General features: G+C 48.5%; 1 protein-coding gene across 1 annotated transcript; it reads right to left on the minus strand.

Annotated features, from left to right (window-relative positions):
- Positions 1-13,899: 13,899 nt before the first annotated feature.
- tgm8 (transglutaminase 8) lies at positions 13,900-25,955 on the minus strand. The gene is made up of 15 exons (XM_088386340.1): positions 21,448-25,955; positions 20,234-20,407; positions 19,484-19,732; positions 19,041-19,159; positions 17,917-18,045; positions 17,668-17,845; positions 17,421-17,556; positions 17,147-17,256; positions 16,795-16,910; positions 16,600-16,726; positions 16,397-16,539; positions 15,719-15,893; positions 15,303-15,466; positions 14,234-14,367; positions 13,900-14,084 (listed from the first exon to the last, which is right to left on the minus strand). The coding sequence occupies exons 1-15, from the start codon at positions 21,464-21,466 to the stop codon at positions 13,937-13,939; spliced, it is 2,121 nt and encodes a 706-aa protein (XP_088242466.1). The 5' UTR covers positions 21,467-25,955; the 3' UTR covers positions 13,900-13,936.
- Between the last annotated feature and the right edge of the window lie 539 nt (positions 25,956-26,494).

A 26,494-nucleotide genomic window follows, 5' to 3' on the forward strand; every position in this document is an offset into this window, starting at 1 on the left:
CCCGTGGCACTGACGCCCATCATCATGAAGTGCTTTGAGCGGCTTGTCATGGAGCACATCAAGTCTGTTCTCCCCCCCACCATTGACCCTTTCCAGTTTGCGTACCGTGCCAAGCGGTCCTCTGAGGATGCCATCTGCTCTGCCCTCCACTCGGCCCTCACCCACCTGGAGAGAAAGGACTCATATGTGAGGTTGCTGTTTGTGGACTTCAGCTCTGCCTTCAACACCATTGTGCCGCAGCGACTCATCTGCAAACTCGACGAGCTGGGCCTCAGTACCTCCCTCTGCAACTGGCTACTGGACTTCCACTGTCAGAGGCCTCAGGTGGTGCGTGTTGGCGACAAAATCTCCGCCAGCATCACGCTGAGCACGGGGGCCCCCCAGGGCTGCATGCTCAGTCCATTGCTCTTCACCCTGCTGACGCATGACTGCACTGCGACCTACAGCGACAACCGCATAGTGAAGTTTGCTGACGACACGACTCTGGTGGGTCTCATCACGAAGGGCGACGAGACTCGGTACAGGTCGGAAGTTGACCTTCTGACCACGTGGTGCAGGGACAACAACCTCCTGCTGAACGTCAATAAGACCAAGGAAATTGTTGTTGACTTCCGGAAGGGTCACACAACACACCTGCCGCTGATCATCGACGGTGCTGTGGTGGAGAGGGTGAGCTGCACCAAGTTCCTGGGGGTGCACATCAGTGAGGACCTCTCCTGGTCCGCAAAAACCTCGTCACTGGCAAAGAAAGCTCAGCGCCGCCTGTACTTCCTGCGGAAGCTCAGGCGTGCATGTGCTCCTCAGGCAGTCCTGTCTACATTCTACCGTGGCACCATTGAGAGCGTCCTCACCAGTTGCATCGCTGTCTGGGGTGGTAACTGCACTGAACAGAACTTGAAGGCCCTGCAGCGCATAGTGAATACGGCTGGTAAGATTATTGGTGCTTCGCTCCCCTCCCTGAAGGACATTTACACCTCCCATCTCGCCCGCAAGGCAACCTCGATTGCCAGAGATGTGAGTCACCCGGCTCACTCTTTGTTTCACCTTCTGCCCTCTGGGAAGAGGTACAGGAGCCTGCGCTCCCGCACCACCAGACTCGCCAACAGCTTCTTTCTCCAGGCTGTTAGGCCCCTGAACTCGCTACCCCCTTCTGCGTAGCGTGCGGCACTGTTGCGCTATTTTCGGGAATGTCTGCTGTACGCGCACTTGCTCCTTTTTTTTTTTTGCTCCTCTTATTTATTTATTTATTTGTTGTGTTATTTATTCATTATTTATTCAGCACGCTTTTGTTATACTTGTTTACTTGTTTGTCTGTTGTGAGCCATGTCTTGTCACCGTGGGATAGGGGGGAACGAAATTTCGGTTTCTTTGTGTGTCTTTGGCATGTGGAGAAAATGACAATGAAGCTGACTTTGACTTTGACTTTGATTATCTTTTCTGCAGTCCTTATTGTCCGTTGCAGTCTGTGCTTATCTTGTTTGGAGGCCGATCCAAACCAGACAGTGATGGAGGTGCAGAGGACAGACTGGATGATGGCAGTGTAGAAGGTCTTCAGCAGCTCCCGCGGCAGGTTGAACTTCTTGAGCTGTCTCAGGAAGTACAGCCTCTGCTGGGCCTTCTTCCGGACAGAGTCTATGTGGCCGGTCCATTTCAGGTCCCGAGAGATTGTGGTTCCCAGGAACCTGAAGGTGTCTGATGAGAGAATAGTATTACTGCGGATAGTGAGGGGTGAAAGGGGTGAAGGGCCTTGCCTGAGGTCCACTGTCATCTCCACGGTCTTGAGCGGGTTCAGGTCCAGGTGCTTTTGGCTGCACCAGTGGACCAGCCGCTCCATCTCCTGTCTGTACGCAGTCTCATCACCGTTCTGGATCAGTCCGATGAGAGTGGTGTCGTCTGCATACTTCAGGAGCTTCACAGAAGAGTCACTTGGGGAGAAATCGTTGGTGTAGAGGGAGAAGAGCAGTGGAGAGAGGACGCACCCCTGAGGGGCTCCAGTGTTGGTGGTCAGGGTGTCAGATGTGATGCTCCCCAGCCTCACACGCTGTCTCCTGTTGGTCAGGAAGCTGGTGATCCACTGACAGGTGGAGGCAGGCACCGTGAGCTGGATGAGCTTCTGTTGGAGGATGTCAGGAGCGATGGTGTTGAACGCCGAGCTGAAGTCCACAAACAGGATCCTGGCGTACTTTCCTGGGGTGTCCAGGTGTTGCAGGATGTAGTGCAGTCCCATGTTGACCGCATCATCCACCGACCTGTTTGCTCGGTAGGCAAACTGGAGGGGGTCCAGCAGGGGGCCCGTGACATCCTTCAGGTGGTTCAGCACTAACCTCTCGAAAGATTTCATAACCACAGATGTCAGTGCAACAGGTCTATAGTCATTCAGACCTGTGATGGCGAGCTTCTTGGCCACTGGAACGATGGTGGAGCTCTTGAAGCACGAGGGCACCTCACACAGCTCCAGGGAACGGTTGAAGATCCGTGCAAAGGTGGGCGCCAGCTGCTCAGCGCAGACTTTCAAGGAGGAAGGTGACACGCCGTCTGGGCCCGGTGCCTTCCTGATCTTTTGTCTCCGGAACATCTGGCGCACTTCCTCCTCGTGAATCTGGAGTGCGGGCGCGGCCTCTGCAAGAGAGTCGGTGACCACGGTGATGGAGGTGTGGACAGAGCAGTTGTGGGGGGAGGTGAGTATGTGGATTGTGCTGCAGGACGTCCCGTTGTGTGGGAGGACCGATCAAACCTGCAGTAGAACCTGTTTAGCTGGTTAGCGATCCTTGGGCTCTCCACAGGACGGGGGGTTCGTTTCTTGAAGCCCGTGATGCTCTGCAGGCCTTTCCACACTGTTGAGGGATCAGGATTGGCAGAGAGGTGTCTCTCCAGGCTCTCCCCGTAACACCTCCTGGCTTTCCTGACCTCTCGGTTCAGTGTGTTTCTGGTCTGCTTGAACAGGTCCCGGTCGCCGCTCCTGTAGGCCTCCTCCTTTACTTTGCGCAGCCTCCTAAGGTTCGGTGTAAACCAAGGTTTGTCGTTGTTGTACGTGCAGAAGGTCTTAGTCTGTACACAGAGATCCTCACAAAAACTGATGTATGATGTGACAGTGTCAGTGAGTTCATGCAAGTCTGAATTTGCAGCTTCAAAAACTCTCCAATCGGTGCAGTCAAAGCAGGCTTGGAGGTCCTGCCTTGACTCCACTGTCCACTTCCTGACAGTCCTCACAACAGGCTTAGAAGTTTTTAGTTTCTGTCTGTAGGCAGGGATCAGATGAACTAGACAGTGGTCCGAGAGTCCTAAAGCTGCACGAGCCACAGAGTGGTATGCATCCTTAATTACGGTGTAGCAGTGGTCCAGTGTCTGTGCCCCTCTGGTGGGACACGTTATGTGCTGTCTATATCTGGGGAGTTCGTGTGCGAGGTTCGCCCTGTTAAGATCACCCAGAACAATGATTAGTGAATTTGGTAGAAGTTTCTCCATGTCTGTCACCTGGTCAGCCAGCATCTGCGTGGCTTCACTCGCACGTGCGTGTGGTGGGATGTAAACAGCCGCCATGACGATCGAGGAGAACTCCCGTGGTGAATAGAACGGCCGGCAGTTTATGAAAAGTGTTTCTAGGAGAGGGCTGCAAAACTCTTTCAACACCATGACATCGGTACACCAACTTTCATTGATGTAGAAACAGAGACCACCTTCCTTTGATTTTCCGGAGAGCTCCGCGCTGCGATCTGCACGCGTTAGCCGAAACCCAGCTAACTCCATGGTGTGGTGGGGGGTTTGTTCGCTAAGCCACGTTTCAACAAAACACAGCGCAGCGGATCTGCTGAAGTCCGTGTTCCTTGAAGTGAGGAGCAGCAGTTCGTCCATCTTTCGCCAGATGAATTGACGGTAGGGCAGAACGGAACCCTCTCTGCCTCAGCTTTACGAGGGCTCCGGCTCGTTTTCCGCGTTGCCGCCGTCGCGCTAGCTTGTATAGCACCGCCGCTCTGGCTAAAATCTCCGACAAACAGTCTGAATCAGAGAGAACAGGAGAGAAAATACCAGAGGAAGACTGACCGATGTTTAACAGTGCTTCTCTAGTAAAAGTGATGGACAGCAGAAGACACAGAAAACACACAAAATAAGACAAAGAAACAGAGAGCGACTCACCGTGGCAGCCATCCGCGGCGCCATCAGATGTCTAATATCTATGAAACCGTAGCAGCACAAACAAATGTTTTTGCAGCACAAATGAGCACAAACGAACGGTACCATTTTGGGTTCATTTGGAGCAGATTGGGGGCTGGGTGAACTCTGGATTACCTATAAAATAATCTTTCATAACTAAAAAAACGTTGCAGCACAAACGAAAAATTTTACGGCACAAACCAGCACAAACGAAGCACAAACGAAACAGACTATTTTCCTTAAATTTTGCTTGGGGTGGGGGGCCAGCTTCACGCAGGCGTTGCTCCTAGAGGGCGCTGCGGCGAGAAGGCGCCGCGCCGAGAGGGCGTCGCGCTGCGCGGTGGTACACTGTGCTGCGCCGTGCTGAGCCAGGAGGGCGCGCACGCTGAACGCACTGCGTGCGCTGCACGGGCCGCGCTCGCTGCATGCGCTGTGCGTGCTGCACCGTGATGGCGGGCTGAGGGTTTGCTGCGGCGAGAGGGCGCTGCGCCGAAAGGATGCTAAGCGGAGAAAAGCTGCGCCAAGAGGACACTGCGCCGAGCGGGATCGCGCGATGCGATCGCTGTGGCGAGAGGACGCGCCGAGGGTGCTGTTAGAGATTCGCTCACTCCAACTTATTTTGCAAGAACCACACGGGAGACAAATAAGTCCTTTTAGACACCTGCAGGTGGAGAGTCCATTCGTCGCTGTGCGTACAGCGATGTTTGAATAGAGGTCTAAACTCTCCCAACTGCAAGGACATATTTATTAAGAGAAACAGAGTGGGGGGAAGAGTAGGCTGAATAGGAAGCCCTTGTGCTCTAGTCAAAACATATCAGGGGGTGTTTTACGACCTTGTGTAGGATGGGACAGCTATCTTATTTATTACAGGTTGCATTCCAACATAATCATACGATAACGATAATCTGAAAAACCCTAACAGGTGCGACAAGAGGGCGCCGCGCCGCGCCTTGTGCTCCCTCTCGCCGCAGCGCTCGCAGTTAGCGCTCCCTCTTGGCGTAGTGCCCTCTCGGCACAGCGTCCTCTTGGCGCAGCACCCTCTCGGTGCAGCGCCCTCTCCGCGCAGCGCACGCTCGGCCCACCCTTCGGCGCAGCGCGGCGCCATCTCAGCCCCCTTACCCACTGAAAATGATACACATTCGCTGTTTTGATGCCTTTTCCCATCTTATAGTTCCTTTAACTAGGTGTCTAAGAGCAACATTCCAACACAGACAAAAGTTGATCCATGATCCTGAGCAAAGCAGCACAATGCTTACTGTTTTCCCTAGGTTGCTTGTTTGTGTCAGGACCGGGGTGGTGTACCTCCTTTTTCCACAGGGAACAACCGTGACCAGAGTGGCAGAGTGGCAGAGGGCCCAGGTGCGGCTCATCAGACTCGTTAAAGGAGGGCTCTTAAGGAGCACGCTGTCAACTACACGTTGCCTGAGTGTCCTACCTGTTGTGATCACCTCCACGGTTGTGCCTCTAGCTCCTCGATAAACTATTGCTCATCGACGCCACGTTCTCCTGATACTCCGATTCCCTCCACGGCTCACCGCCAAGATCCACCCTGTCTGGCTGAACTCCACACGCTCCGCCGTTGCTGCTCCCGCTCCTTGCTCCTGGCTCAGATCCTCCCGCTCTGCCTCCACAGCATCTCCTCCAATGAACACTCATCACTCATTCTGAACTTCTGAGTTGGTTTCCTGCATGTGGGTCAAATCAGTCGCCAAAACGATGACAGTTTGGGCAATGAGGTTCGAATCAAAACACAGGTTTTTCAAGAACACAATAAAACATCCCCTCCGTGAGTCGTCACCTTATCGTAGTGGAGAGGTTTGGGTGCCCCTATGATCCTAGGAGCCATGTTGTCTGGGGCTTCATGCACCTGGTAGGGTCACCCATGGCAAACGGGTCCTAGGTGAGGGGCCAGACAAAGCACGGCTCACACAAGCCCCTTATGATGAATAACATAAATGGGTTTTGTTTTCCCTCGCCCGGACGCAGGTCACCGGGGCTCCCCTCTGGAGCCAGGCCTGGAGGCGGGGCTCGAAGGCGAGAGCGTCTGGTGGCCGGGCCTTCGCCCATGGGGCAAGGCCGGGCACAGCCCGAAAAGGAAACGTGGGTCCCCCTTCCCATGGGCTCACCACCTGTGGGAGGGGGCCAAAAGAGTTGGGTGCAGTGTAAGCTGGGCGGCGGCCAAAGGCAGGGACCTTGGCGGTCTGATCCCCGGCTGCAGAAGCTGGCTCTTGGGACATGGAATGTCACCTCTCTGGCTGGAAAGGAGCCTGAGCTGGTGTGCGAGGCAGAAAAGTTTAGACGAGATAAAGTCGGACTTCCCTCCACGCACAGTTTGGGTTCCGGTACAAGCCCTCTCGAGAGGGGCTGGACTCTCTTCCACTCTGGAGTTGCCCACGGTGAGAGGCGTCGAGCAGGTGTGGGTATACTTACTGCCCCCTGGCTGGGCGCCTGCACATTGGGGTTCACCCTGGTGAACGAGAGGGTAGCCTCCCTCCGCCTTCGGGTTGGGGGACGGGTCCTGGCTGTTGTTTGTGTCTATGCACCAAATGGCAGCTCAGAGTACCCACCCTTATTGGAGTCCCTGAGGAAGTGCTGAAGAGCGCTCCTTCTGGGGACTCCATCGTTCTACTGGGTGACTTCAATGCTCACGTGGGCAATGACAGTGAGACCTGGAAGGGCGTGATTGGGAGAAACGGCCCCCCCGATCTGAACCCGAGCGGTGTTCTATTATTGGACTTCTGTGCTCGACACGGATTTTCTATAATGAACACCATGTTCAAACATAAGGGTGTGCATGTGTGCACTTGGCACCAGGACACCCTGGGCCGCAGTTCGATGATTGACTTTGTAGTCGTGTCATCGGATTTGCGGCTGCATGTTTTGGACACTCGGGCGAAGAGAGGGGCCGAGCTGTAAACTGATCACCACCTGGTGGTGGGTTGGCTCCGATGGTGGGGGAAGATGCTGCTCTGTGAGGGTCTGCTGGGACCGACTGGCAGAATCCCCCGTCAGAAAGAGCTTCAACTCCCACCTCTGGCAGAGCTTTTCCCACGTCCTGGGGGAGGCGGGGGACATTGAGTCCGAGTGGACCATGTTCCACGCCTCCATTGTTGAGGCGGCCAACCGGAGCTGTGGCCGTAAGGCCATTGGTGCCCGTCGTGGGGGCAATCCCCGAACCCGCTGGTGGACACCGGCGGTAAGGGATGCCGTCAAGCTGAAGAAGGAGTCCTATCGGGCCGTTTTGGCCTGCGGGAGTCCGGAGGCAGCTGACAGGTACCGGATGGCCAAGCGGAACGCGGCTTCGGCGGTTGCTGAGGCAAAAACACGGGTGTGGGAGGAGTTTGGCGAGGCCATGGAGAATGACTTCCGGACGGCTTCGAGGAAACTGTGGTCCACCATCCAGCGTCTCAGGAGGGGGAAGCAGTGCAACGTCATCACTGTTTACAGTGGGGATTGGCGTGCTGCTGACCTCGACTCGGGACGTCGTGAGTCGGTGGGGAGAATACTTTGAAGACCTCCTCAATTCCACCTACACGCCTTCCAATGTGGAAGCAGAGCCTGGGGACTCTGAGGCGGACTCTCCAATCCCTGGGGTCGAAGTCACTGAGGTAGTTAAAAAACTCCTCGGTGGCAGGGCCCCGGGGGTGGATGAGATCCGCCCGGAGTTCTTAAGGGCTCTGGATGTTGTGGGGCTGTCATGGCTGACACGCCTCTACAACATTGCGTGGACATCGGGGGCAGTGCGTCCGGATTGGCAGACTGGGGTGGTGGTTCCCCTCTTTAAGAAGGGGGACCGGAGGGTGTGTTTCAATTACAGGGGAATCACACTCCTCAGCCTCCCTGGTAAGGTTTATTCAGGGGTGCTGGAGAGGAGGGTCGGTCGGGAGGTCAAACCTCGGATTCAGGAGGAGCAGTGTGGCTTTCGTCCTGGCCGTGGAACAGTGAACCAGCTCTATACCCTCAGCAGGATCCTCGCGGGTGCATGGGAGTTTGCCCAACCACTCCACATGTGTTTTGTGGACTTGGAGAAGGCATTCGACCGTGTCCCTCGGGAGGTTCTGTGGAGGGTGCTTAGGGAGTACGGGGCGCCGAGCCAACTGATAAGGGCTGTTCGGTCCCTGTTTCACCGATGCCAGTGTTTGGTCCACATTTCCGGCAGTAAGTCGGATTCGTTCCCAGTGAGAGTTGGACTCCGCCAAGGCTGCCCTTTGTCACCGATTCTGTTCATAATTTTTATGGACAGAATTTCTAGGCGCAGCCGAGGCGTTGAGGGGGTCCGGTTTAGGGACTTCAGCATCGCTTCTCTGCTTTTTGCAGACGACCTGGTGCTGTTGGCTTCTTCAGGCCGTGATCTCCAGCTCTCACTGGAGCGGTTCGCAGCTGAGTGTGAAGCGGTCAGGATGAGGGTCAGCACCTCCAATTCCGAGTCCATGGTCCTCGATCGGAAAAAGGTGGAATGCCCTCTCCGGATCGGGGATGAGATCCTGCCCCAAGTGGAGGAGTTTAAGTATTTTGGGGTCTTGTTCACGAGTGAGGGGAGGATGGAGCGCGAGATCGACAGGCGGATCGGTGCAGCGTCGGCAGTAATGCGGACTCTGTACCGGTTCATCGTGGTAAAGAGAGAGCTGAGCCAAAAGGAAAAACTCTTAATTTACCGGTCGATTTACGCTCCTACCCTCACCTATGGTCACGAGCTATGGGTCGTGACCGAAAGAATGAGATCCCGGATACAAGCGGCCGAAATGAGCTTTCTCCGCAGGATGTCCGGGCTCTCCCTTAGAGATAGGGTGAGAAGCTCGGTCGTCTGGGAGAGACTCGGAGTAGAGTCGCTACTCCTCCACGTTGAAAGGAGCCAGATGAGGTGGCTCGGGCATCTCATAAGGATGCCTCCTGGACGCCTCCCCGGGGAGGTGTTCCGGGCATGTCCCACCGGTAGGAGACCCCGGGGACGACCCAGGATGTGCTGGAGAGACTATGTCTCTCAGCTGGCCTGGGAACACCTTGGGATCCCCCGGGATGAGCTGGATGAAGTGGCTGGGGAGAGGGAAGTCTGGGAGTCCCTCTTGAAGCTGCTGCCCCCGCGACCCAACCCCGGATAAGCGGAAGAAGATGGATGGATGGATGGATGGACAATAAAACATTTCAAAAACATAAAGTCACTAGCTAGAACATATCAGATGGCTATGGCATACCACTGGGAATCAATGCCATTTAAAACTATGAACTGTGGTCCAGTAAAAACTGTTCAGCTTAATACATTGGCAACTGGTAAAATAATTGCTAAAAGAACATCAGGTTGACTTTGACTGTGAAGTTGATGCGACATCTTGGATAACTTGTTTTGGGACGGAGTATCGGCCAGGCCTTTTGGTTTGTTCAAAATACGGGAGGATTTACCACTATAGCCAAGTAAAGAGCAAAAAGTACAAGCAACATGGTCCCCCAACTGCAAAATATACATAAAACTGAATGATGCAGCTGAGCAGGCTAGAGTGGTAATGGTTAGGAGATTGGAGAAGTTGGACAAATTTGCATAGGTAGGCCTACTTCCTCTGTGATGCATGACTGTTTTCTGACGTTACTTCTTTAATGATGCCGACATTTTACAACATTTCCTCTTATAGAAGCGTGGAAAATGAACTTGACATCAACAGTACTAATGACTCTCCATGGAATACATTATCAATTGACCATTCTGACGTTGATTGCTTTAATTTCATGAATCAAAGTGTAACCGACAGCTGCAAATATTTACTGGATGATGAATTTAGAACAGCCAGTGATCAATTTCATGATCCCAGTGTATCTCTTCTGCACGTAAATGCCCGTAGTCTCCCTAAAAACTTTAACCATCTTGTTCTAACTATGTCCAACTTCAACTTTCCCTTTTCTGTTATTGGCATCTCTGAAACATGGCTACACAAAGACAATTCTGATTACTATGCCTTGGACAATTACAGTAATGTCCACAGATGCAGAGAAGACAAGATTGGAGGAGGTGTTTCATTGTATGTGAGTAGTAAGTTGGAATATGAAGAAAGATCTGATATTGAACAACATTTTGAGCAGAGTGGAGAAGCAGTATTTATTGAGTCTAATTGTACAGTTATAGGGTGCATTTATAAACCTCCAAAATCCAAGATACCTGATTTTGTTAACCATCTCACCAATGCGCATTCGCTGTCTATAGTATCTCATGAAAATAAGAAATGTTTCCTCATGTGGGATTTCAACATCAACATTATGGACTCTGAGGCACAAACTCAGTCTTTCCTGGATAGTCTGTCTTCTTTCTGTTTTAAGCCTATGATTTCTAAACCTACAAGAATAACTGAAAATTCAGCAACCTTAATAGACAACATATTTACCAACATACTTGACAGAGATCACTTGTCTGGAATTCTATGGTCAGACCAGGGCTGTGGACTCGGACTCGGGGACTCGGACTCGGTCAGACTCGGTCATTTTTGCCGGACTCGGACTCGGGGACTCGGACTCGGTCATTTTTGCCGGACTCGGACTCGGTGCTGATTTTGACCGAGTCCACCGAGTCCGACAATAAAAAAAAAAATACGTTCAATTTTATTTTCATCATGCTGCTGAGAATGCGCGTAGGAATACTGTCCACAGCCCTGCTTACGATCAATGCGGCCACGTTGAGTTGCACTTAGGCTAATGTTTACATTATGTACCAATGTCAAGGATGATTATGTCACCCAGCTTAAATCATTATTTTGATTTTGATCTAAATTAGCCTTGAATAAAGACTAAGCAGTCACATGAATTAACAGAAAAAATGTACAGCCGGACTCGGACTCGGACTCGGTGGTCAAGAGGCCAGACTCGGACTCGGTGCAAAAATCCGACCGAGTCCACAGCCCTGGGTCAGACATCTCTGATTACTTTCCCATATTCTCTATTACCTCCTCACAACCAAACGCTCTTCTTCCAACTGGGAAGCCAATGTACACTTATTAATCAACTTAATAATCAACAAACAATCTCCAAGTTTAAAATGCAAGTTCAAAACCGTAGTTGGGATGCTGTATTAAGGAACCCTGATCCCCAGCAGGCATATACCATATTCTTGGAGGAACTGACCAAGCACTATAATTATTATTTTCCCATAAAGAACAGAAGCCTCAAATGTGAATCTCGTTCGAAGTCTTGGGCTATTCAGGCAATTACTAAATCTCTTAGGCACAAAAATAAACTATACAAAAAAATTAATCACTAATCCTTCATCTATGAATCATGATAAGTACAAACAATATAGAAACAAACTTAACCATGTGATCAGAGCTGCAAAAAAGAATCATTATGCCAATGAAATGGTCAAAAACAGCAAGAACATGAAAGCCTTGTGGTCTACGATCAAGGAAATCCTGAATAAAAAGAAATCATCCAATCCATTTCCCTCTGAGTTCATAGTACATGACAAGCCTTTATCACAGGGGTCACCAACCTTTCTTAAACCGAGAGCTGCTTCCTGGGTACTGATTAAGGCAAAGGGCTACCAGTTTGACACAGACTTCTGAAATAGCCAATTTGCTCAATTTGGCTTTCACTATGTGTTATTATTGTAATTTCCAGTTCACATGTAAGTGTGATTTTAACAAGAATAGCAAAAATACAGTCAAACATTGGCTTTTGACCATAATCCGTTCCAGAAGGCGGTTCGAGAAGCGAATCGGTCAAATTCCGAATCTATTTTTCCCATTACAAATAATGGAAAATTTTTAAATCCGTTTCAAGACAAAAAAACCTGCCTTTTTTAAGCATTTTTTTCATTTGCGCATATTTGTCCGATCGCGCAACTGCAGCGCACCGCCGAACGCGCAACCGTAGCGTGTCGCCCACCGCGCAACTGCACCGCGCTGGTCGCATTATTGTGACAGAGCCGTCGCTGAAATTTAGAAAAGTCCTGATGTACTTTCCAAAATTTAAGTGGACCTCACTGCGCAGGGAGCTTAATTTGGTCCAGTCGCGCAACCACAGGGCGCCGGACGCTCACTGTCGCATTGCTTTAAGAGCGTCTTTGTGTTTTGGGATGGCTTTACTTCTCCCACTTGCTTTCTTTGGAGGAATGATTAGGGGTTAATATAATCCTCAAAGTAACAAAAATACAATAACAACGGAGTCGGTCGGCATCCGGGCCACGCGGTCGGGTGTTCTCGGGTCCTCCTGGCTCATCTCGCAAGGTTCGACCTCCGAATTTTGTTCGACAACCGAAGCAAAAAAAAATCTCAAATTTTTTGCTCGAATTCCAATTTGTTCGAGAACCAGGACGTTCGAAAACCGAGGTCTGACTGTAAAATAAATAGATGCAGATACTGCAGGCGACTCATGCGGTCCTCACGGGCGACCTGGTGCCCGCGGGCACCGTGTTTGTGACCCCTGCTCCAGACCATAATGCACTTGCAAAAAAGGGAGACCAACAATACCATTGATTTCTTTATTACTTTATTTAGAATCTAAATGACTCCTTGTGATTGTGAAATGATTGTACGAAATAGGTCCTACAGTAGCCTTGGAAACAGTGCTGCCAGTCTCTTCATGTGATTGCCCAGCCCCTCCCATGTAGTCCTGGGCTGCTTCCTCACCTTTATAAGGTGAACATGTTTAGCTTCTTCCAATTTCTAATAATTGTTTCCACAGTTGATCTTTTTTCACCAAGCTGCTTGGCAATTCGCCTGTAGCCCCTTCAAGATTTGTGCAGGTTTACAATCTTGTCTCTGGTGTGTTAACAGCTCTTTGGTCTTACTCATGTTGTACTTGAAGTCTAAAGGGAAATGTGCTTTCGGGAGTTTGCAAACATATTTTTTAAGGTTGTGTTAAACTTATAATCATATTAATATCTAGTATTGGAGTGCTCGTGTGGATTGGTGGGGGCCGAAGAATGTGCAGGCAAACTGCATGAACTTGTTTTCTTCGAAGTGTTGTGGAATAGGCCCGGATAGGGAGTACCGGAGGAGACCACCTCAAGGTCGGTGAGGAACGAGAACAACAGCACGTCTATGAGACCGGGCTTCGAGGGGAAAACCCAACCGCCTGACCTCAGCGACACCTGGACGGGGAGGAAATGGCCATCGACCAATCATCTCACAATATTTTGCATGCTTTAATATTCATATTGTGTTTCTTTAAAACTGGGCAACCCGGAAGAATGTGTCGTCTTTTGGTGGTCACAAAAACGCACGAGTTTTAGTGTGAGGGACCCAGGCCTGTATTAGTGCGCTTTGTCAGGAATAAATAATTGGTAAATTTGGTCTAATTGATCTACTGGTCTTCTCTTTGACAGAACGAACTCGCAAAATTGAGTGTTGATCGCAATTTGGAGTCAGATCAATAACTAGAATCCGTAACCTAACAAGTCTTACTGATTATGTGGGTTGGGCAGGTGTCTTTCTGCAGCTTCCGACCTCAAAGATGTCCTTCTAATTTAAAATAATAAGTGGGGTGTATTCACAGAGGTCAAATTGGACTCATTTTTGTTCTGCGCCAAACAATCCACCCATCTATGATGTCACAGAAAATTCCGTTTCCTGTTCCATATTGCTTTCCTCTTGTGGTGACATTATGAAAAGACGAAAAGTAAGCGATTGAAAAAGCAAAGCACCGAACGTTGTGCGTGAAAGGCGAAAACAGCATCGGACCTAAAGCAGAAAATGTTCAGCCAGTTTGCACTTGAAATGATCAAACTACATAAAAGCACCACTGTTACAAAAGACTGAGCACCAAAAGACGTTGAGCAGACATTATTTATTTTTTCAAAGCGGATGATTCACAGTCTGACATTGACTGGACAGCTGCCCTTAAAATCTTTAAAAATGGACGCGTCGATGTCGGCCACCAGTATCTTCACGCCGCTCCTGTACGGGAGAAACTCAAACAGGACGCGGATGCGGTTGTTGGGAGCCAAGTTGGGAAGGCTGATGAGACAAAAGAACAAGAAGAAAAATTCCACAGTTATGATAGTGTTACTTAGTTGTTATACTTTTGTTTCCAGTTTCAAGCAAGGGTCCTTGCAAATGTTAAACCGTAGGGCCCTAGCAGAGCTCTTTCTCATGAGATTCGTTACTTGTATTTCAACTCCTGTCGCATGAGTCCGCTTCCTGACAGGGTCAGGGTCATGCCCGTAAGGGTCTCCGGCAGGGGGTTCATGAAGATCACCTCTCCCTTCGCCAACTGGAGCTGCCGGACAAAACCAGTCACCTGCCACACACGCAAATCAAGTTCTTGGATAAATATTATGACCCCGAAGGACAATTGAAGAAATTCGCAACACTTTAACACTGATGACACACCACCGAGTGACATGCGCCGATGTCATGGTCTACATTCGTGTTGTCCAGTGACAAAAGAGACAGAACGTGCACAAAGGCAGGACTCGCAACTGAACCCAAAGTCAGAGACGGGAGGGGGTGATACGTGCTGACTGAGTCCAGAACAAGGCCCAATTTTACAAGAGCAAAGCCGCATCATTCTATTTTTTTTAAGTCACAATATTACAATTAGTCGTCTCCCAAATAAAAGTTGTAAATATTATGCCAGTAAAGTTGAGTTGATCTTGAGGGGGAAAAAAAAAATAAACCGTCATGGTAAATACAATATTTTCACCATTATGCTTTTGGGTGATCCACAATGAGAATGACTGGACTTAAAACAGAAACCAAAGTCGGAGAAAGAAGCAATACATGCTGGCTTGATCGAAGTCTCTCATAGGGTGTTAAAAGCGGACCTGTGGAGAGCCCACATCCAGGTCTTGAGGGGCATCATGTAAAGTTGGGTCAATCTCAGGTCTTCCCATTTTTGTTTCTGCTCTTGTAGTTGGTGGCCCTCCCTACCATTGAACCCACGTTGGAATGGTTGACATCATAAGTTGATTAAAAATATGTATATAAAAAGATTTGCATCCATCCAATTGGCGCTTCACTCGACAGCAGGTGTGGGGCCCTGCCGATGACATGACGTCATCCGTCCCGACACAACGCTGTGCGTTCAACGGTAGAGAGGGGCAGCATTGAGACAAATGCAAGAGCAGATACCAAAAATTGTGCCAACTTTACAAACCAGCGCCCTTCCCCCCTCTCCACAGGGGCATTTTTTGAAAGTGCGCCCAAAAGGCAAGTTTGTTGTGGTGTACTTACAGAGACCAGGACGGGGGGGTCACGCAGTATCACATCATCTTCTGCCAGGTACTTTTTGTCAGGATGCTGCTTGTCCGTCACCACGGCTGACACCTTCAAGCTATCGGCGCGCAACATGTGCTTGTAGTACGAACGCACGGGGATCACGATGGGCACCGACAGCTCTGTGACATTTGACAAAAAAAACCAATTATCTCTAGGTCATGTTGACAAAAAACACGACAACGCTTCACATTGTGACACAACTTGTTGCAAATTCTTTCTTTTGAACCCCTACCACTGTAACATGTCTCAAAATCTTAGGCCAAATTTACAAATGACACGGAGGTCGCACGTTGAGACCTTTTCTTGCAGATAGGACTTGATGCGGTCGCTCAGAAACTAAAACAAGAAGGTGACGCTTTGAAGAGTTTGACCTCGGGACGGTTGCAGCGTCTCCTCCTTGTCTTCAGACTGGATGGTGGCGACAAAGGTGCCGTTGTAGTGCATCCCGTCCACGCTGATGCGGATGTTGAGCTTCCGTTCCACTCTACTCTTGTTGCTCAGCACCAGCTTCAGCCGCACATCCTTGCCATACTCCGGTTCCGACATCTACCGCCGCGACGACAACGGAACATCAAGTGACAGCTGAATCGTATTGTAATATCGTTTCTTGAATAAAGGACAGGCTCCAGCATGTGCGCGACCCTCGTGAAGAGAAGCAGCTCAGAAAAGTTTTGTGAATCACTACTTGTACAATTTCATTAGTAAAGAAGAGGAAGAAAAAAAATTGCCAAGGGATGGGCGAATACGGAAAACCGTGTTTTGCTATAGTGGTGTTACTTTAAGGTACATGAGGTATCGGTATGGCAGAGTACCTAAAGAGCCAATAGTGCTATCAGTAGTGGTGTCGAGCATCCCAAATTTAGGCCAAGGTGTACAAGTTTGTGAGGCCACGATGACAAAGTACCAGCAAGTCTGGAATTCCCACGCTAAGACACTGAGCGAGGCGCCCACAATTCCTTAGTAGGGTGGAGTAGGAGTAGTTGCATTGACAAAGAAAAATAACTAAAGCGCTAACTTGCCTCCTGAAAGGCAACAGCATAAAGACAAACCTCAACAAAGCGTATGATGAGCTGTGGTGCGGGGGGTTGCGAGGAGCCCCCATCAGGCTGCCCCCCCGCAGAATCCTCCTTGTCGTCGGGCTCTTTGTCCTCACTCATGGCGTAACGGAACACGGCACGCTCCGCTTCTGAGCCTGAAACACGCCGGCATGTTTGTGAATGTGTGTGTGTTTGTGTGCGTGAGGGATACTCACCTTCCCTGTGCTTGTAGGAGCTGGTGATGTCCAGACGCTTGTCGTAGCCCACCGCCTTGGTGGAGATACTCTTACCAACTCGCTTGGTGTCCGAGGTTAGCTCCATATCGGTGCCGTCAGCCTTGGTCTGAAGACGCACAATTACGCGACTGGGTCACGACTGAAATTTCAATTCAATTGCTGTTTTGCCCTCACCAGCCAGTCGACGCAGTCTGCGTTGACCTCCGCAAAGACAAAGGGCACGTCGTACGAGATCTCTGTCTCGCCGTTCAAGATGGCCTCCAAGGAGGAGGGGCCGCACTGGTACAAGCCTGAGCCAAAGAAAAGCGGTGAGCATTTGTTTTTTTTTCCACTACAGATTGTCCAAATCTTCTGATTTCAGGCTCTCAAAAGTCATCATTCTTTGATTTCTCAAGTCCTTCAAGAAAGCAGACTGATTCATGCTTTGTCATCATTTGCGCAGAGGACAACGTAAGGGAGGATCATGCGGAGAAAGGTATGCAGGACAACATTGAGGACAGCAGGGTGGACAATGTGGAGGTCTGACCATCACTGGACTCCTGCGGCGTGGCATCCAGAACCTGCCAGCCGTCATATTTGCCATTAGCCTTCAGGTCAGGGCGCTTCATCCACGATTCAACCCAGACGTGATAATTCCTGACGTAACGACATACTTTTAGGACACACGTGCGCACACAAAAAAAAAAAATGGAAAAAACAACAAACATGCACACCACTCACACACACACAATCAATGCTCAACCGCACACATGCGTGCACACACGCACACACGCACACACACAACACAAGCCCACACTAACCAGATACTGTCGTTAGACTCTTTGTGCGGGGCCCCCTCGTCGGCGTGGTAGACGTCGATGGTAAGGTTGGCATTGGTGTCGTGGGCCGACATGAAGTTGGAGACCACACGCGTGGGAATACCCAGCAGACGCAAGACTGAAGGCAAACACAAACGGAACTTTCGGAGGAGGACGCCGGGCCAGCTACCAGCGACAGCAGCGACGCACGAAAGCGCAACCAGGTCTCTTCGGCAAGCGGTGACATTACCTGAACAAATGACGCCGGCAAAGACCCAGCACTGGCCATACTTGACCGACCGGTAGTTGTTATTCTTCCACGCAATAAGAATGTCATGGCTACCGCTCCAGTGGGAGGGCGAAAAGCCGCCCTCGAAGGAATCTGACCAGTTGCCCATCAGGACCCCGTATTCGTCCGGACTGTTGATCTAGCCGTGTGAGAGCGCCGCGCTGTTTCAACACATGCGCTCCTTCTCTCTGCTACCTGTCTGACACCTACCACAGCGCTGAGCACGCGGCCCACGTAGCTCGGGTCGCCACGGGAGGCCAGGTCACTGCCGGGGTCATTTTTGTAGTTGACGTTTTTGTCCAGGATACTGAGACAAATATCCACCATGTCGTCTTCAAACTGCAAGGGAAGCGAAAAAGTGCATGACCCGATGAGACTCTCTGCAGTCACTGCAAAGGTCAAGTAAGTTGGAATAACTGCAATTCATATCCTGGCGTGGGACCTAAGGTGCGGTTTTCATAGGTAAAGTCATAGAACATTCATATGATAGTTATTCCAAAGAAATGTTGTCAGCGTAGCGTATCCTTCTCACTTTGTTTACTTTTGGTGAAATGCTCTTGGATTTGTCTGGGGCTTGTGGCTCAGGCAGGAGAGTGGGTCGTTTAGTAACCGGAGGGTTGGCGGTTCGATTCTAGCTCTGTCACAGTCACATGTCGTTGTGTCCTTGGGCAAGACACTTCACACACCTTGCCTCGAGGTCGCCATTGTAAATGAGAAAGTGTTCTCAATTGGCTTACCTGGTAAAACATTGAAGGAAAAAAAAAAATCGAGGAGCGCTCCGCACTGCCTTGCTTGTTTACCTACTGATGGGTCAGCGCCTTGCTCAAGGGCAGTAGCGGTTTTTAACATGGGCAAACTGGGCGGGCTGCCCAGGGCGTCAGTTCTTTTGTCACCCCCCACTGCAAAGCGGTTTTAACACTGTTTATCACTGTGTAGGGAATTCGCAATTTAGCGCTCCCTTCAGGGAAATTGGCAATTTAGTGCCCACTTCAGCTGCAGACCGGGTGCTTGCTAAAACTTGTGCACAGAAACTGAGTGACAAGAGGAAATGCCAGGGAAGGGGACGCATGTGGAACAGTTCACCTGCGAAGATAAGTGGTGATGAAAAGGGGCATTTCAAATGTAAACACTGCATACATGAAATCATGATGACGATTAAAATTCCCCAAATACCTTTGTGGGAAGGTAGGTGGAAAACTAAACTGGGAGTAAGTGTAAGTACTAAATAGGATACATTAGATTGACCAAAGACTAATCAATGAGCCGTACCTTGCCTATATTTAATAGTGTCCCAACAGTAATTGTATCAGTATGCGCGTGTGCATTTGACATACGTGTCCAAAGTCCCATTTGAGAGCGGTTATGTAATCTGAACTTCCTCTGTAAATGAGTCCATGTTCGTTCAACACATATTCTTTCCTCTCCTGCTCATCAGGCAAAAACACAGAGTCTCCTAAATGGACAAAACACAAAGCAAAAAATGAGACACGAAACACTACATATACACGCGTACTGCAAAACCTTTTCCGCTTGCCTAAATACGATCAAATTTTTTTTGGTCCAGTCGGATTACAGCTCCAGCGTGGCCGAGACAACTTCATCTTCTTAAAATTGTGTGGCCATACAGCTTATATTCAAGCGTGCTGTATATATTGCTGCAGTTCTATAGCGTTTCTCACATGAAAGTGGTGGATTATTGTTCTGCACTGAAGATCCACATTCCATATGCACCACTGTATGCTACACACGGAAAGGAAGTGGCTGTCGAGGAATGTACCTGAGAACCAGGGATTGAAGAGCAGTGCGAGCGTGGCGAGTGTCTTGTCCTCCCCCCACAGGGTGGCCTTCAAAGTGTACCAGCCGACAGGGGCGTCGGCGGGGGCCGTGATCAGCACCGGTAGGCTGTCGGTCGAGCGGCTCACGTCCGCCCTGGCTGTCCAGGCGCCTTTGGCCAAATCCCGGCGACCAATTGGGTCCGGTATGCCGAAGCGACATGAGGTGCCCTTCTCTTCCGAAGCGTGACTTCCTGTTGGATCGATTGACATTTTGGTGTGCATAATTTGTGTTTGTTGAACTAAGCTGTAAGCGCTTTCAACTATTGTAAGTTGTTACAATAATGCACGCCCCCGAATTTGTTTCATTTTTGTAGGTTAATTTGCTCTCGGCTGATTATTTGACATTTCAAAGGAATGCTTGCAATCAAATAACAAAACAAAAGACACTTATTCAAATCTGTCAAATTGATAGATTTTCAGATTGAATTTCAGTGAGGTCAGGGATAGCGGTACACTGGGGCGAGCGGAGCCCCAGTCAGGAATCTGAGTAGCCTGAGTAAAGGTTCTGTAGAATTGTATTTAAATACATGGTTCTGTAGAATTGTATTTAAATACATATGGAAATTATTTTCTAGAATTGATCCAATTATATGGAAATCCCACAAATGTGAAAACAAGAAACTACATAAATGTGTTGGCATATTTTTCTTTGGGAGGAGCCCCAACTGAGGAGCCAGTGATCAAGCACTTACCCCCAGTGGAGGCATTGAGGACGAGAGAATCAAGGCCCTGCTTGAAAGGCTTGGCCAAGGTCAAGGTGATCTTGAAGGCCTGTCCCCTGCGGACGGTCAGCGGATCTTCGGGAAGTTCATTGGTGTGGTGCTCGCTGTGGTTGAGCTTGGCGTGCAAGTCCACGCCCTTGAAAACTGACACGCACCACAGCAACAAAAAGAAGAGTTAGTTCCTGTTACCTCAAGTGGAAACCTTTAATTCCACTCGGTATTTTGTTTTTTTTCTTTTAATTAGCAGGGACAATATGCCTGTACTGGAGAAAACAAAAATATCTAGTGTATTGAAGTGATGCCTTGACATTGTTCTGTGACCACATTGGTAATACTAATGCGCAAGTCATCACTGAAACGGACGGGAGTGCCATTGATCTTCCTCTCGAAAGCTCTTCCACACAATAGAGGTCATCAAATGGTGTCAAAGCACTCATTTAGTCCACAACTCACTTTGATAAAGTGAACTTCCTTGGCACCAAGCCGCCAGAAAATAGTGACAGAAGAATGCTTTTGTGGAAAGGACGTTCTCAACTCATTTCAACTCCTTTAGCCCAAGATATCAGAAGATAGCTACCAAAGCACTGCTTTTCCCTTCACACACACACGCACACACTCATATGTGGGAATCGAACCCATGATGCCTCCACACAAGACAGGCGAGTGGTACACCATAAGCGACCCCCGCTTTTCCCTGCACTATAGCATAGCTGCGTGTTTTTGCGTTATCTGGCCCCCCAAACGAACGAGTGACCTGACCTTTGGGTCAACTCCTCACTAAGATAATAGGTATCAAAAAAAGCTGAGGCAAAAAAAAGCATTGAGCAAGGAATTCGAGGAGGCATTATTATTTTTTAGTCTGTCATTTAAGAATGTTTACGTTAAATTAAGATAACATTTTGAATGAAGAACACAGTAACTTCCCACAAAATTAGTACTGTACAGCTGGGTTAAAAAGTCCAAAAAACAAAAATCAGAGTTATAATTCCACCAATGCCATCAAAGTTGCATATTAAAATAAGAGTCATGAAAAAAGATGCAAGTTATATTGAACCCTAAGACAATGCAACGTTAAACAGACTTCACAGCAAGTGGTCATCAAGGTGCTAAAAGTGGATTACGGGCGATCTTGACTTGCAATGATTTGGGGGAACAAAAATTAGTTGGACGATATTTTGACTCACCTGAATTGTCAAAGCTCATCTTTGCACGTTGCAGTGGTCTAGGCGGCCGCTCACTGCCGGCTTCTGACTACTTTGAGTTCAGGAATTATCTGCGAAGTCTGTCAGCGCTTTATCAAGTAGCGTGAGCCTGTTAGTCAGGTTTAAAACACATTCTGCTGCTCCACCTCCCTTCATATCACTTTGGAAGGTAATTTGCAAATTTAGTTGTTCACATCACATCCGCCCCTCCCACCAGATGAGAATGTCCACTGGAGTGATCACAATATTTTGTGAAGTTTCCAACATCAATTTATTTAGCTGACAAAGAGACTCTGCAAATTTCAGGAGACCTGAGAATCTCAAGAGCTGTGTAGCAGTTGATAACGATTGATTTCTTCCACTCTGTTGTCCATCCAGAGTTGAAATGGGACGCACGCAAGCACACAAAAACACACACACAAACTCGAAAATAATACACAAGCATAACTCCCAGGCACAGACACACATGCACACACTAGCTGTCCAGCCAAAGGAGATCTTCGGCTTTTTGCAGGTTGTGGTCCACAGCCTGGTCCAAGAACTGAAGCCAGGTCAGCTCGGCTTCACCACAGATGTGACTGGACCTGGTCTGGGGGAGACAGACAGGAAGACGACAGCTCGACAAAGCTGAATTCTGTTTGCGGGCAAAACTTGTGAGATGGATGGAGCCGGAAGCATCTGGCAGTGTTCCCAAACACACCCAAATATCTGCTTATTTCTTCACACCTGTGCACAGTCCCCTTGGCTGACTTCTTACCAGGCCTGGGCCTGCATTCATGCATCAGTGCCAGTCAACTCAAAGCAGACCTCAAACAGGTTCTGCTAGTTGGGTAACTCAAGTGAACCTAATTTCCTACCCCAGCTGTTAGGGTTTTCCAGGTTATCTTTATCGTAGGATTATGTTGGAATGTAGACTATAATGATTAAATCAATCTTGTCTTGCCCTCACAATGTAATGATTAAATCAATCTTGTCTTGCCCTCACAATGCAGAGTAAGATGAAGTGGTTGCTTCCTCTGCTTGATTGACCAGCTGCAGGGGAAGCAATCAAAGTTGTTCTGTTTCCCACAACAGTGTAAAACACCCCCTGCTCTGATCTTATCAGAGGCCGGGGGTTCACCAAACCTGTCCACTCCCACCCCCACTCTGTTCCTCCTAATAAATATGCCCTTGCAGGGAGGAGACTTTTAGATTTCATTCCTGTAGCGAGTGATCTCTCCACCTGCAGGTGTCTAAAAGAACTTGCCTTGTCTCCATGTGGTTCTTGCAAAATAAGTTGGAGTGAGCAAATCTCTAACACCAGCTGTCGCAAGAGTGAGCCGCCCTCTATGCTCCAGACCCCCCTGGCAATCAACTGAAATCCACAAAATAGAAAAACCCGAGGCACGCTTTATAGCCTTGATGGCACTTGTTTTTCCAAGGCCTTCAAACTACAACAAACATTGAGGGCGATTACTCCTGACGCTGCTCCATCAGAAGGTTAATGAGGAAGCAGTGTGAAGCGCTGGGAGTGCCAAAGCACTACGCCAGGCGCAACCCATTCCCAATTACCGTTTCAACAGAGTGAGCAAGAGATGACGATTGCACAAACATTCGAGCGCTGCGCTGAAGGTTATCAACTCTGTTAAGAAATAAAAATAACGAGCAGTACAGGGTGTATCCCGCCTATTGCTGGATGACTGACTGCTGGGGTCCAGCACGCCTGGTGATCCTGAAAGGGGGATCCTTCCATCTGTGGTCCCTTCTCAAGGTTTCTCATTTTCCCCTGGCAGGTTTTTTTTTAGTTTTTCCTTGCCCTTTTGGGAGCTTATGATCAGGGGATGCTTTGAGAATAATTGTCAATTTTTGGCTATGTGAAGCCCTTTGAGACTCTTTGTGATGGATGTTTGTGCGTGTGTGTGTGTGTGTGTGTGTGTGTGTGTGTGTGTGCACTTGTTTTTATTAGTATGGGGGGTCCGAAGACAGGGAGCCCACCAACAAAGTGGGGCCCTGTGTCGTTGTGGGGTCCAAAATCCTGGACCCCACTCGGGAAACCACTCTAAAACAGCTTGAAATGCTCTAACAACATGCCTCACGAATTTTTTTCACTTACCCCACATGGTCGCAATGTTGAGAATTGTGTGTGTGAAGTGTGTGTGCTCAGTAGCGTCCCCCCGACCATGGCAAGTGGTATTGCAAGTATACACACTACCGGAAGTGTGTATGATTCAACCAATCAGGGCACCTCGTGATCCGAGTGTTGATTAAGAAAATAAAATGCTATTTCCTGTAGATTTAAACCAGGTAATTATTATTTTAGTAACCATAGCAGCTAAAATAATAGTGTAAACATAAAATTCCTGCATTACAATTGCAATTTATCTACATGTTATTTAATATTCATTACACTTGTTTGCTTTATAAAAATGGGACGCACGCAAGCACACAAAAACACACACACAAACTCGAAAATAATACACAAGCATAACTCCCAGGCACAGACACACATGCACACACTAGCTGTCCAGCCAAAGGAGATCTTCGGCTTTTTGCAGGTTGTGGTCCACAGCCTGGTCCAAGAACTGAAGCCAGGTCAGCTCGGCTTCACCACAGATGTGACTGGACCTGGTCTGGGGGAGACAGACAGGAAGACGACAGCTCGACAAAGCTGAATTCTGTTTGCGGGCAAAACTTGTGAGATGGATGGAGCCGGAAGCATCTGGCAGTGTTCCCAAACACACCCAAATATCTGCTTATTTCTTCACACCTGTGCACAGTCCCCTTGGCTGACTTCTTACCAGGCCTGGGCCTGCATTCATGCATCAGTGCCAGTGAAGGAATGAGGTCGAAATACAAAAAGTCCTGCCTCGCTACAAAAACAGATATGCTCAAACCTCATTGAATAAAGTACATAAGCAGACAAGTATATTCACATATTAAATAAATAAAAGAAACATTTGAAGCATATAATTATACCTACACACCAAATCAATAAAGAAGACATAACTAGACATTTTTGATAAGTGGTGATGAGAAAGGTTTTTATAACTTTATGATCTGATATATATATTTCTGAGGACTTTGAAATAACAAATGACTTTTGATATATTGCCTAAATACCTTAATGACCCTTAAGGAACTGTGGAATGCATGCCTGATGTTTTTTCTCTGAATCATGGACATGGCCGCAGTCGTCTTGACCGTTCAGTACTTGATTGTATCTTATGTTTTGACTAATGCTAGACGCCAGTTTTTGATTACTACTGAACGTTCTGCACAGAGGGAAATATCTTGACCTAACAAAGAAAAAGATACGGTTGAATGCGGTACGACAGTGTATGTCCGAGATTGGAGGAGAATGTTCACAGGAAGGTCACGTGGAGATAAAACCAGCTGGTGCCAGAAGGAGCCACCCGAGAACTCGGCCAAAGATGATCGCCAAGGCCGAGATACGGGATGGAAGACAACAACCCCCTCCACACACACACACCAACAGCCCCCACCAACACACCGAATCGCCCATAACCAGCACCACTCGCATGGAAGCAGACTCTCCTTCGAACTTGCCCCACCCCGAAGACTCATCGCCCATCAATCCCGGCCCACAATGTGCTACTGAATATAAAACTGATCTAACAACCTTAGACTTTGCCCTTTTCTGAATGGAGACTTTCCGCTCTTGAAGGGCCCAGCGCTGTATTGCACTTTCCTGAAAACAGAGCTTTTTGAACAAGAATTGTGATTGAACTCAACCAAGCTGTCTAAGTCTAATTTCTGCTTCAGTGTCTTTGCATTTTCCTAAATCTGAAGAAATCAAACGAGCACGCAGTGAGTAAATTGAATAACAGGTGATTGGCAAAGGCTTTTGCCGTGAGGCGCAGATAACGCGCTCCCTAAATTGTGGACAAAATCCAACAAATGGTGACCATCCGACGTGATTTCTTCAGAAGGGAAAGTGCATGCTCCACAAAGGATTCTTCCTTCTCCGCTCTTGCTCAACAGTATTGCAGTCCGATCGGCACAAAAGGTAAGGGGGAAACTTTTTTTTTTCTCTCTCCCAGTTCAGCAATATTGTGGAGTGAAAGCGGAATACAAAAATTAATAATTTCAGCTCTGTGTTCAGGAATGGTGGTTGTATAGAAGTGTGTGTTTGTGTGGAATTTGGTAAAAGTGATTTGTGGAAAAAATTAAAAATACAAAAACAGGTGAAGGCGTCGCTGATATAGCAGTACGGATGCCGAGCGACTCCAATAGTGTGACCTTAGAACATTATAGGGCTGTCTAAGGCGAGGGACATCTGGGATGTCCGAGTCGTGGTGAATTAAGAGAAAGGTGGTGAGGACTTTGTCTGATCAGCAAAGGGCGCTCACACCGCTGGAACTTGTGGGATGCCAGTGACTAGCATATGGGCACCTGAGTGGCCTCAATAGTAGACACTTAGGAACTTATACTGTTGCCTAAGGTCGGGGTCGATTGGATCGGCCAGGCCACCAATACGAGTCAGGGACTCGTGAAAAAAAAATATAATTAAAAAAAAAGAAAAAAAAAAAAAAAAGAAAAAAAAATGGTGAAGGCATCGCTGATATAGCAGGACGGATGCCTGGCGACTTCAATAGTGCGACCTTAGAGACTTATATTGTTGTCTAGGGCGAAGGGTAACTGGGTTAACCAGGTCGCTACATAATTGTTGAAGTGTGTCTATGATGATATTGTGTGGAAAGCAGGCTTGGCTGTCAGATGGGACAGCGGCGCAGCTGAAGAAGTGAGTGATTAGTTGTGGTGCTGTTCATGGGATGGAAGTGATGATTTGTGGTTCATGAAGAACAATAAGTTGATTTGTATAAAATTGTTGATTTTATTTTGATTTTGCATGAGAGTTGGAGTCAGAAAAAATGGCTTAACAAGAATTTGATAAAGAATGTATATTTAATTAGCATGAAGGTTATATCCCATTGTGTGGTGGGGTTAAACTGTAATCATTTTTGTTTTCAAAAGGGTGCAGCTCTAAAGTTTGGGCCAAACGGTCAGGTGGGCACAAATGCACCTTTTG

Source organism: Syngnathus floridae, chromosome 10 (assembly GCF_059516105.1).
Source record: "Syngnathus floridae isolate MCC-2025c chromosome 10, RoL_Sflo_1.0, whole genome shotgun sequence".
In the NCBI taxonomy this organism is placed as follows: Eukaryota; Metazoa; Chordata; class Actinopteri; order Syngnathiformes; family Syngnathidae; genus Syngnathus; species Syngnathus floridae.